The sequence below is a fragment of the Fusarium subglutinans genome, assembly GCF_013396075.1.
Source record: "Fusarium subglutinans strain NRRL 66333 chromosome Unknown NRRL66333_c0000243, whole genome shotgun sequence".
NCBI lineage: Eukaryota > Fungi > Ascomycota > Sordariomycetes > Hypocreales > Nectriaceae > Fusarium > Fusarium subglutinans.
The window spans coordinates 1-11,762 of NW_023502306.1; the positions used below are offsets into that span (position 1 = coordinate 1).

The window sequence follows — 11,762 nt, forward strand, 5'->3', positions numbered from 1 at the left end:
ATTTTATAACTATTTTAATAGATTTTATATAAAGGTTTTTAATTTGTTAAGGTTTTCTTAGTAAATACTAGTAATTTCTTAACATTCTAAGCTCTATATATTAAAATAGCTATAATTCCCTATATAAACTTAGTATAATTATATAGTATTTTTTTTAATATATAAGCTATCTAACTATAAATATAAAATTAAAAAAAAATTAAATTAGTAATCTATAATATTTTATTAATATTTTAAAATATTATATTTTCTTAGCTTACAGTAGAGGAAAGTGGCCGGTTTCTGGGGGTGGCCGGTTTCCCCGTATCCGACGTTAAGCTACAGAGACTAAACACCATTTACATACAAGTAAACCGACCGTGTAAGTTTATCTGGAGATGAAGCGGGGACTCGGCTAGCTCTTGATAACAGATTAAATTTCTCTACAGTGCAATCTTAGCAATTATTAACCCGAGTTGCAAGCATCATCATTGAACAATAATCAGAAAACTTCAATACGTTATCACCATGTCTTCGCCAGCTCGCTATCAGTTCCTCCCCGGCCCAGTAGGAGAAATGCTCCGCTCCGCATCACTCGCAACAACCGCTACGATCCCACTATCAGGCTCTCTCGTGATAACGACGGGCCATGTCGGAGTAGACATCAAAACGGGTCAACTCGTCACTAGTTCTATAGACGCCGAGTTCAACGCAGTGTTTGACTGCCTTGACGCAGCACTCAAGAATGCGGGTGTTACCAAAGGCCTCGCTTCAGCTCATAAGCTGGTGGCTTACTTTACCCGAGCTGAGGATGAGGCTACGCTGCTTAGTATCTTTCACGAACGGTACCCGGGACATAGCCCGACTTTGACCTCGGTTGTGGTGGCTGGGCTCGTTAACCCGGGGATGCATGTTGAAGTACAAGCGGAGGCGATCGCTTTCTAGAGGGCCCATGGGATGTTATGGTGGATCAACGTACAGAGAGAGATCAGCGATAGATAAACTAGCTACAACGAGTATACACTCATGTTAACAGATGCCCAAGTCGACAATTACATGATCCACGCAGTCAACATTTCTATTTTCGGTACTACACAAAATGCTAAGCAACCATCTATTCTCGATCGGGCATGTTTCGGTAAGGGTTCTTGGGGTCCGCCAACTCCTCTTCCACACTCTGTATCGTCTTGACAACCTTTGCAGGGGCGCCCAGGGCGATCGAGTAAGGGGGCAGACTCTTGGTAACCACCGCCCCAGCGCCAACAGTGCAGCCTCGGCCAATGGTAACGCCAGGGAGGATAACTACGTTGCCACCGATCCAGCAATCGTCTTCAATGCGGATGGGATGTCCGAACTCGACGAACTTGATCCTGGACAGCACGCTCGTCTCGTGGCCTGCGGTGTAGATGTGTACGTTGGGACCCATCTGGACGCGGTCACCGATGATGACGAGGCTAGTATCTAGAATGGTCAAGCTGGGAATGATTTAGTCATTGTTCCACTTACTCATAGTTTTAGACTTACCCAAAGTTCATGAAGCAGTTCTCGCCGATCGAGACATTGCTGCCGTAATCAGGCATAAAGGGCGTCTCAATGTACGTCCCCTTGCCGACCTTTCCGAGCATCTCCGAAAGCATCTGAGCGCGCTTGTCGTCGATCTCCTCGCGAGTGCCAGCGCTAGGATCAATGTTGTTGTACTTGTACGCCAGACCGCGCGCTCTGTGGCGGCCTTCCAACAGCTCGGGGTGCAGGGGGTTGTAGCTAACCTCGGGTTAAAGATTTATGCACTGACGTAGTATCAAGGTGTAAGAGTACTTACAGCATACCAGAGATCATCTTCTCATACTCATCGCACCAGGGGGTTCCCTTGAGGCCCTTGGCGAACTCGATGATCTCATTATCTTTCTGTTGCTTGGCCATGATGAAGTAACGTGGCGTTTGAGCAGTTTGTAAAACAGGGCTATTAGATAGCAAGTGATAAGGATGTGAATATCAAGACAAAAGTTATACTGTCTGATTGTCGAGTTAGATACGGAGCTGGTACTTGTTCAAGTTGGAGAAACACGTCTCATCTTTTAAACGTGGAGAAGGTGAGGGCTTATTACCAGAAACGGAATTAAGACATGACCCACGAAAATTTAGATCTACCCCGCACAGTGCTAACACACACACTCTCTCTCTAGCTTATCGGCAAAGGCCCATTCTTGAGTGATGCACTGAGATGCCGAGATAACCCAACTCAACGGGCTCCAATTTCCCCCGCGTTCTGGAGGGTCTAATCTTGATTACAACTGGGAGATAGATTGCGGGGGAGATACAGGCCTTGTTGATACGTATCTGATCTTCTATTCGCTGTACGTTTGCCTGGCCGTAGTTGATTCCGATTAGCCGGCCTGGCCGTTGGGAATAGTCTACAGGGAAAAGTATATTACCTTGACGCTCCTGACTCAATCTGACACTCTTCACTCATCATCATTGCCCATATACTATTCACGATGGCTCAGAGAACAGAAGCCCAGAACTCGGACAACAAACCCGACATCAACACCACAGACAACTACGACGTTGATGTCGGCAGAGTCGAAAATGTTGACTCTTTCACCAAGAGCCCTGATGCAGTCGACCACAACAACCTTCTCGCTCAGGGCCATGCCCCCGTGATGAGACGGTCGTTTGATCTTCTGGGAACGCTTGGTCTTGGCTTCAGCATCACCAACTCTTGGGTTTCATACGCCAGTTGTTTCGGGCAGAGTCTTCTCTACGGAGGTGCCCAAGCGACTGTGTTTGGTCTGATAGTCGCGTGCGCGGTGCAGTGGCTCATCATTCTTGGTCTTGCGGAACAAGCTTCGGCATTTCCATCTTCAGGAGGTGAGCTTATTTTATTTCTGGTGGAGGGAATTAACTAATGAGTTTGGGCGATGGCAGGGCAATATCACTTTACGTATATCCTCGCCCCCAAGAGATATCGACGTTTCGCCGCATTTGCTGTGGGGATAATCAGTGTTCTTGGCTGGTGGGTTATTACCTGCTCTGGCATCTCGAACAACGTGCAGTGCATCATTGGCATGGTCCTATTTGTCAACCCTGATTACCAGCCTCAGAACTGGCATTCGTATCTGCTATACATCGGGCTCATCTTGATCACACGTGAGCCTCCCCCGAGCCCCATGTCGTAGTCATCATGCTGACATCCACAGTCATCCCCATCTTTACCATCCCGCAGAAGCATCTCGGAAAGTGGACACAAGCATGTCTCGCGATATCCGTCCTCGGCTTCGTCGTCGTCACCATTACGATTCTCGCCATGAGCGACGGGTATAACCACCCAAGCTTCATCACCACGTTCGATGGAACAAGCGGCTGGCCAGATGGCGTTGCCTGGGTCATGAGCATCGGCAACGCTATGTACGCCTTTGCCAGTATGGATGCTGTGATCCACGTCGCTGAGGAAATGCACCACCCAGGCAAGGCCATTCCTCGAGCAATGTGAGTCTGTGATGTTGAGACTATCTGACCAGATGTCTAACAATGCTTTTCAGGAATCTCACCATGATTATTGGTCTGCTTACATCAGTTCCGTTCATCTTGGCCATGATGTTTGTCATTAAAGACCTCGATGCCGTCAGGGCTGCCCATCTGCCAAGTCTTGAGGTCTTTCACCAGGCTAACGGGAGCAAGTCAGCCGCACTCGGACTTCAGTCTCTTCTTGTAGTCATCTTCTACAGTACGTGGTGTAACTTAATCATGGATTCAACTGACCGTGGACAGCATGCATGCCTAGCCAATGGATCACATGTGGCCGATTGACTTGGGCCTTCTCAAGAGATGTGAGTCTCCTTCCTCTTGGCTTCCAAAGTCTCGAAGCACGCTGATCAAACTACTTAGCGTGGACTACCATACTCCAACTACTGGAATAACATCTCACCCTCTCTCGGCTTCCCCGTTCGCACGACTTTGCTGTCCATTGGATTCTGTATCATCTATGGACTATTATACATGGCCAGCAGTCAAGCCTTCAACTCCATCATCACCACTGCAGTTCTTGGTGTGAATATCTCATACGCCGTCCCTCAAGCTATCACTCTGATCCACGGGCGAGAGAAAAAGCTGCCTCAAAGGCCGTTCAAACTCGGCAAAGTTGTAGGGTATCTCTGCAATGCGTGGACTCCTCTGTGGGACACAACGATCGGCATCTTCATTTGCTTCCCAAATGCCATTCCTGTGACTGCTGGGTCAATGAATTAGTAAGTTGCACTTCCATTTACACATGCCTTGGTTTTGCTAACGGCTGGTTTAGTGTGTGCTCGGATGCATGATGCTTATCCTGATTGGTCTCTGGTTCACTGTTCGTCGGTACTTCGATGGTCCTGCCATTGACTACGAAATGTTAGGTTTGAGCCGTCCAGAGTAAAACTGAAAGAGATAGCTATCTATGGCTTTCTTGTGATGGAATTGCGGCTGTCGAGCAGGTCAGGTTGGATCCTTGGCCATTTTTAGACTGTACTTTGTTAGGCCCATTAGAAGGAAGTGCTCAAAGCAAATGATAACAAGCATGTGAGAATTTTGTTATGGAATTCTGATCATGTCTTAAATTGGGTCTTTTAGTGTTATATTAACAATCTCATAATACTCATAAACGACAAGATGCATCTTTATGCATTATGTAAGAGCTTTAAAGGGAGTTTGTGCGAGTTTGAACTTTTAGTTAAATCTAACACTTCTTTAGGATGCTCCCCCTTGAGCAGGAAACTATTCATCCTCTGTACAATATATAATAATAAACTCGGTAAATATACCCTAAATCTTCTCATACCCTAGCTGCTGCTAATAAGGTTACTAATTAAGTTATTATAAAAGTATATTATTCTGTTTTTTATTAAGAAACTTATCTTTATTAAGGCTATATATATATTACCTTTTAAAAGCTAAAGTTAAATAGGATTTTTTAGTATATTAGCTTAATATGCTTCGTAAAGGCGTTATAAGCTTTAGGCATTAATTAATATACCCTGAATCTCTTCCAAATTAACTTAAATCTAATTATTATTCAGTATCAAGGTCTGAGGTTTTCTTTACTCCCCTACCTCCTTTATAGGAAGTATATTAACTATTATAGTGCTGAAACACACACTCTTGAGTTTTTGTGTGATATTATAAGCTCTTAGTCGCTGGTCTCAAGTAGAAATAATATCTCTAGCCACAGTCTACACTGAACCGTATCACCAGATGCTAACTGCATGGCAAGAATAAATAAACAGACGCAAAATCCTTCTATCAGCCTTTCAGAATACATGCTAAAGATTTCTAATAACGTAATTTTAGCTTCTGATGACTTATAATACATAGCTCTGCTTCGCACTTTAGCATTACCCAGCCTCGCCACTTCAAAGCTTACTACCACCAGCCTTCTTCTTCGAAGCAACGACCTCGCGATGAGCGACCTGCGCATTCAGACAACCCTGCTCCAAAGCACCATCGATAGCAGCTCTCCATCCATGAGCCCAGTCGGCTGAAGCAAAAAAGACATTGCCGTGTCGACTCTGAAGTTCGTCCTGGTATTTAGACATGTAACCTGGCTGCCACCAAGCAGGACCTCCCTTTGAGAAAGGATCTGTAGCCCAATTATGCAACATCTGCTTATCGTTAGTGATAAAATTTGGGCAACAGGGGATATGCTTCTTACCAGCCTCTTGACATCCATGGGATGGATCTTATTAAGAGCTTCAATAGTCTGTGCCGCATTGTTCTCGGGGATGAAGGTGTCCCGTTCATCTGCACCGAAAGCAACAACGTGAACATCGCCATTCGGCAGCACGCCGTCGCCATAGCCGTACATCAAAACGCCAGGAAATCTCATGCCGTTCCATCTCTCGAGTTCCTTGTTACTCACATCAGCATGAACCTTGGTCATCTGGTTCACATGGCCAATGCTAATGGCGTCTTGCCGACGCTGTGTCAGTGGAGGAGAGAACTCGATATCCTTCTAGACGTTGAGGGGAATAGTGTTGATAATTTTCTTTGCTTGGAATACATTGCCGTAACTGCTAGTCACTGTGACAGGACCGTCACCAGATGAATCTTGAGAGATTGACTTGACTTGCGTGGAGAAGGCATATTCCAGCCCATCTCCAATAGCTTCCTCAAACATTCGCTTCGCAAGTGCAGTCTGGCCATCCCTCAGTTTATATCCCAACCAGACATCAGCAAAGTTATCAGAACTGTGCATTAGCAAGGCATGTGAACGGATCATATCCCAGAGACTTGACTCCTCCATTCTTCCACCTGAAATGTGCAGTAGTAAAGATACCAAGAGACCCTGCTCCTCGGCTGTAAGTTTGTGCTTGATCTCTTCGAAACGGTCGTGGCAGGATAGTTAATCCCACTTCTCAACGGTTGATCGGTCGACGATAGGATTGTCAAGCTGGGCGTGGGGGAGAGGACAGATTGTTCGACCGAATTGGCCGTCGACGTTGACGAACATGTCCCAGGCTTTGGCTTGCATAGCGCCGGCTTCTTCATGGGTGAGCTTGCGCGGTGTGGCACCTATGATGATCTCATATTAGCAATATGGAGCGAAAATGAGGGCGTTTGTGTTCATGCCTGGTACGTCAATGGTGTAGTACCCCTTGTGCATATCCGGACTTCCCGTGGTAATGAGATCGCGGTCCATGTTGTAACGCGTCATTTCTCTAAACAAGTAACCCATATGATGAGTGACCCAAGTTCCTCCCATTTCATATAGAAACCCTTTAACGTCTTAGCAAAATATTAAGATTTGCAAAGGACTTTCATACCATCTTTCTTGGCTGTGTACGTCCTGCCGCCAATTCGATCTCGTGCTTCTATCAGTAGTACGGAATGACCTACGAAACGTCAGGGCTGTTCAATCGATCAACTCGATGCTACTTACTCAGCTGGCTAAGATCTCGAGCTGCCGCCAGACCAGCATACCCAGCTCCAATGACAATAACATCGAATACCTTGCTGGTCGAAGAGACCGATCGCTGAGGCGAGATAACTGCGTCACTCTCGAGTCCCTTCTGAAAGCCAGTGTGAGGCTCCCAGACATGACCGTCCTTAGTCTTCGGTGTCATTCTGAACAAATTGAATTACGAATAAGCGATAAAGAATGGAGAAGCACTCGTAGTCGTAGGATTCGAAGTTGAAAGCTTGGGGTAGCTTGGATGGCGATAAACCCGCCTTAGCTTTATCTAGCTCCTCCGGCCTGTCAAAGCTACTCCAATCAGTAGTGGGTTTCTCAAACCATCTCCAGCCCGGCAAATTCCACAATCGGCCCCATCACAAAGTTGACACTATTTCCTATCGTGGACTCTGCGGGCTTGAAGCTGTTCTTAGTTCCTATTTGGGTAGTAACGAGAGCTCCGCACACAAAGTGGCTTCAGCGGAGTCTCCGATATCTTAATACCGCATTAGGAAATAACTGCAACTTCCATAACCACGGTCATGATAATCATGGCGTCGCTCTTCAGCGTTTGTTCATGAAATCTCCAACCACAGCTCGTCGAAAGAGTCAGACCATACTCAAGCTACACCGTATCATATCACACCGCAACACACCACTCGCATAACTTTAGTGTATTTCTATTCTCAAACATGCCTGACTTTACTGGTCTCGAACTCACCGGCAAGACTGCCATTGTCACTGGCGCGTCCCGGTAAGTTACCCCAGCAACCTCAGGCGAGTGCACTCCTTGACTAATACATTTCAGTGGCCTTGGTGCCGGCATTGCTATCCTTCTTGGCAAGCGAGGCGCCAATGTAGTGGTCAACTACGTCTCTAACGGCAGCAGAGAGCGAGCTGAGAAGGTTGCTCAGGAGATTGAGGGCAATGGCACAAAGGCTATTGTTGTCCAGGCCGACGTTAGCAAGACTGCTGAGATCCCAAAGTTGATTGATGCTGCGCTCAAGATTAGCTCAACTGGCAAGATTGAGATTCTGATTCACAAGTCAATCGTGCTGGAGTTTTGTAAAATATTTACTTACACGTGACTTGCAGCGCTGCTCAAGGAAATGAGGCCAACTTGGTAGACACAACCGAAGAGTTCTATACCCGTCATTTTGACGCCAACGTCAAGGGCCCCATTTTCTTAACAAAGGCGGCAGAGCCCCATCTTCCCAAGGGAGGTAGAATTGTCTTCATCTCTTCAGCAGGTGCCCGTCTCGGTGTCGCTGGACAGACAGTCTACGCTGCTACCAAGGCAGCTGATGAGGCTCTCGTTCGTGTCTGGGCCAAAGAGCTTGGTCAATCTCATGGCATCACTGTTAACTGTGTGAACCCTGGTCCTATCGCCACAGATCAATGGTTCCAGAGCGACGAGCAATTCCTTAAGGATATGCAGCCGCTGATTGACTCTACACCTGCGGCGGCGCGCGTTGGTGAGGTCAGTGATATTGCGCCTCTGGTTGCGTTCCTTTGCACGGATGATGCGAAGTGGACGACGGGATCTGTTCTTTCTGCCAATGGTGGCCTTTACAATTAGATGAGCAGTCTTTAGTTTACACCGTGAGATGAATGAACGGGAAAATGGATAATTTGTTAAATGAATGAACTGGGATTGAAGACTTGTCATGCTGGATGAAGCATGCGATAAGGCTGTCTTATAGTGACTGCACGTAAACTCTAAGCTGACATCGTGAGGTTATGACGCTCAAAGCTCAATGACTCGCTCCATGAACAATTAGAATATTTTGATTACACAGAATTGTACCTGGCGATATGTAGAATCATCAGGGTTTCTCCCCGGCTCATCAGGTATATCTCCAGATACCCAAGGCATTCGTTACTAAGATAAGCACTGTAACGGTTTCGATTCCCCGTAGTCGACTGCACTAAAAACCTGGCGGGCGGGGGCGTTTTTAGTGTCATGATGGGGGATGGGTCCAGGTTTCGTCTCCCCATGCTTGGAAAGCTTTCTGAACCCTTCCCCTCATTCACACCCTCACTTTTCTGTGCCACGCTGTGATACCAACCTTGTTACTGAGAAATCGAAGAAATGTCAGCGGTAAAACCTCCCCGCGAGTTCAAGTTCGTCGGCGCATTCAGTCGCAAGAGGAGACGTCGCGATGGGACAGCGCCTGGATCGATTGACTTCGTCGGACCGACGACACGATCGAAACAAGCAGCGACGTCAACATCAAAAGCTCAGAGTGAAGCTGTTGCTGCTGCTGAGCCTGCGACGCCGCCAAAGTCAGCGGATGGTGGTAGCGAAGGCCAGGATAAGAATGCAGAGAACACTACGCCCCCAGCGGTAGAAGCGACAGAGACAGAGACGCAAGCTCCTCTCGCGGCGACGCCAGTGATTCCTCACGAGAATGCCAATCCGTTTGATCACGATATGATGATGGGGGAGGGCATCAACAGCGGGAGTGATATCGACTGGACATATTCAAGTCTCATGAACCCTTTCATCGATACGGGTCCCTCGTTCATGGCGCCTTTCGACCAGGTCAATGGCCAACTGCCGATTTATTTTGGCCCAGACATTCCTCTCATTCAACTGGGGGACTCGTCATCTACCGACAACTCGCCTGAGAATCACTTTATTGGGCCTCAGTTGCCAAACGACACTGATGGTACAGCGGGCGATTTTGGTGAAAATGCGCAGTCGCAAGCGATTGAGGAGCCTGTTTTGCCATTGCTCAACTCTCATGCAGCGCCGAGCAACATCAGCGACACCATTGCTCAGCTACTGACTCGATGTACGTACAAACTGCTCGACCTTTATTGAGTATCATGATCTGAGAATAATTAGATGACCAAGAGTTTTGCGTCATGCCCCTAACTCACGACTTTGCCGCCAACCCATTCCGATTCGACGCCGAAACAGGTCGCGGCTCCCAACTTCTCCTCCACTGCATCCTGGCGCTCTCCTACAAACACATCAATCGCGATACGGGATCTTGTGCTGGAGAGGCCAAGATGCATAAGAAGAAAGCTCTCCAGATGCTCAAAGACATGGAAGGCGTGTCGCAGGCGTCACCGATTGAAGCGACTTTCTTGGATGCGGTGCTGATCCTCATGACACTTGATGTGAGTCATTCTGCAAAGGCCTCTCAGTCAGGACTGATATCTCCAGTGCGCAACATCTGCTCATGGGCCGTGGACGTGGTATCTAAAACGAGCACATAAAATGATTCAAGCTGCCGAGTTCTGCAATATGAAGAAGACACCCCGAATGCAAGCACGTATAGAGATGCTAGTCTGGTAAATCACCAAACACGATCTACACTACTCGAATATTGACTTTTACAGGTGGGATGTTACTCTAGCCCTCACAAGCCGTCAAGGATGCGTCCTCTCCGAATCCACGATAATCAGCCTCTTCAACCACGACAAAACAAGCGACGAGACCTTCTACAGTGTATCAGGCTGTCCCGAAGCCTTATTCCGCCACATGATCCGCCTCGGATCATATGCACGAGAATTCGAACTCATAAGCAGCATGACCTGCGCAAAGTTCGACATGGAACACGTTCTAAACGTAGAAAAGGAGATTCGCGAGTGGACTGATCCGGAATACGGTGACATCCCAGATCAACTCGTCTCAGACACTACAGGCTGCGACATAGGCGATGTAGCACACTACAAAGAAGACTTACACCACTGCGCCGAAGCGTGGAGATACGGATTACTAATCTACATCGGCCGCGTGTTCAAATGGCAGCGCGATTAACCCGCTCCGTCAATACTAGGCTTCCTCGCGCGCAAGACGCTTAATCAAGTTACGTCTTGTAGGTATAGTTCCATGCTGCAGAAGCAACTGCTTCTTCCTGTTTTCTTGGCGGGGTGCGAAACATCGGATGAGCATTTGAGACAGGCGGCGAGGACGTATTGCAGTTGGTGGAATGAACGGACGAGGTATGATATGTTTTTGACGGCGAATACGCTGCTGGAGGAGGTTTGGGCTGATGAGGCGGTGGATTCGTGGTGGGGGTCTGTTATTGATCAGAAGAGTCGGTCGAATGTTAACTCTGGGGAGGGGAGGCAGTATTTATTCGGATGATCTTGGGTTTGTGCAAAATCTGACGTTGGCCGTAGTTTTCATGGTGCTGTTTTGTGTTTCTGTTGGCGTTGAGAGGGATGGCTAGCTGTCGCTACCTGGATATCAGAATGAGGGAACAGGGATTCACAATTTAAATCTATGGGAGATTTTTATGATATATAAATAGTACTTGCTATTTTTACCGGCATTTTCTATCTTCCGAATGGAGTCATATCTACCAAGATACTTGGGCCAGTCTGTCCATTGACTGCCTTGTTATGCAGGCAATTATTGCTTGAAAGAAGTCAAGCAGGATGACAAAGTCTATGAACAATTCTAAAATGAAGGACTGATACGCTGCTCACTATCACCTTGTTTGTTTTGTCGCAAAATGTAGACATCGTAAAATTGGGCATTTGTGGTTCTCGACCTAATGAGTAAGGACAAGAGATTGTGTACAGACTCTCAGTTAATCTGACTAATCTCGCCAGCAACTATTCGTTTTTATTTCTTATCAGATTTCCATTCTCCATCTCCAGATAAATGCTCGTATTTTCCTGGCGATTAAGTCCTGAACCAGTGGTCTTCGTGTGTCAATATCCTGTCGGGGCAACATGGCTTTGCCGCCACAATAATGCATCAACAATCAGTGGGGTTTACCCTCAGCACAGTCCACAGTACGGTAAAGGCATTTCCCAGTACAGATCGGCCAATTTGGGGGGTTGCACGATGGTGCGCCATTGGGCTGGTGGCAATCCGGTTGGTTGCGGGGGCGCGGTA

At 47.2% G+C, this 11,762-nt stretch overlaps 6 protein-coding genes across 6 annotated transcripts; 4 read left to right on the top strand and 2 right to left on the bottom strand.

Annotated features, from left to right (window-relative positions):
- Nucleotides 1-507: 507 nt before the first annotated feature.
- FSUBG_11970 (endoribonuclease l-psp family) lies at nt 508-924 on the top strand (the record flags this gene model as incomplete). The annotated part of the gene is made up of 1 exon (XM_036676710.1): nt 508-924. The coding sequence occupies one exon, from the start codon at nt 508-510 to the stop codon at nt 922-924; it is 417 nt and encodes a 138-aa protein (XP_036532525.1).
- Nucleotides 925-1,093: 169 nt separating this feature from the next.
- Nucleotides 1,094-1,899, bottom strand: FSUBG_11971 (acetyltransferase; the record flags this gene model as incomplete). Its single annotated transcript, XM_036676711.1, has 3 exons — nt 1,094-1,454; nt 1,504-1,740; nt 1,799-1,899. 3 exons carry the CDS (start codon nt 1,897-1,899, stop codon nt 1,094-1,096), a joined length of 699 nt encoding a protein of 232 aa, XP_036532526.1.
- Nucleotides 1,900-2,474: 575 nt separating this feature from the next.
- FSUBG_11972 (HNM1-choline permease) lies at nt 2,475-4,224 on the top strand (the record flags this gene model as incomplete). The annotated part of the gene is made up of 6 exons (XM_036676712.1): nt 2,475-2,847; nt 2,905-3,126; nt 3,177-3,465; nt 3,519-3,703; nt 3,748-3,806; nt 3,865-4,224. The coding sequence occupies 6 exons, from the start codon at nt 2,475-2,477 to the stop codon at nt 4,222-4,224; spliced, it is 1,488 nt and encodes a 495-aa protein (XP_036532527.1).
- A 1,139-nt stretch (nt 4,225-5,363) lies between these two features.
- Nucleotides 5,364-7,073, bottom strand: FSUBG_11973 (monoamine oxidase N; the record flags this gene model as incomplete). Its single annotated transcript, XM_036676713.1, has 6 exons — nt 5,364-5,612; nt 5,663-5,962; nt 6,011-6,197; nt 6,363-6,522; nt 6,774-6,842; nt 6,890-7,073. The coding sequence occupies 6 exons, from the start codon at nt 7,071-7,073 to the stop codon at nt 5,364-5,366; spliced, it is 1,149 nt and encodes a 382-aa protein (XP_036532528.1).
- Nucleotides 7,074-7,593: 520 nt separating this feature from the next.
- FSUBG_11974 (uncharacterized protein) lies at nt 7,594-8,480 on the top strand (the record flags this gene model as incomplete). Its single annotated transcript, XM_036676714.1, has 3 exons — nt 7,594-7,655; nt 7,710-7,946; nt 7,997-8,480. The coding sequence occupies 3 exons, from the start codon at nt 7,594-7,596 to the stop codon at nt 8,478-8,480; spliced, it is 783 nt and encodes a 260-aa protein (XP_036532529.1).
- A 513-nt stretch (nt 8,481-8,993) lies between these two features.
- On the top strand, nt 8,994-10,673 carry FSUBG_11975 (uncharacterized protein; the record flags this gene model as incomplete). The annotated part of the gene is made up of 4 exons (XM_036676715.1): nt 8,994-9,699; nt 9,753-10,030; nt 10,077-10,204; nt 10,253-10,673. 4 exons carry the CDS (start codon nt 8,994-8,996, stop codon nt 10,671-10,673), a joined length of 1,533 nt encoding a protein of 510 aa, XP_036532530.1.
- Nucleotides 10,674-11,762: the final 1,089 nt, after the last annotated feature.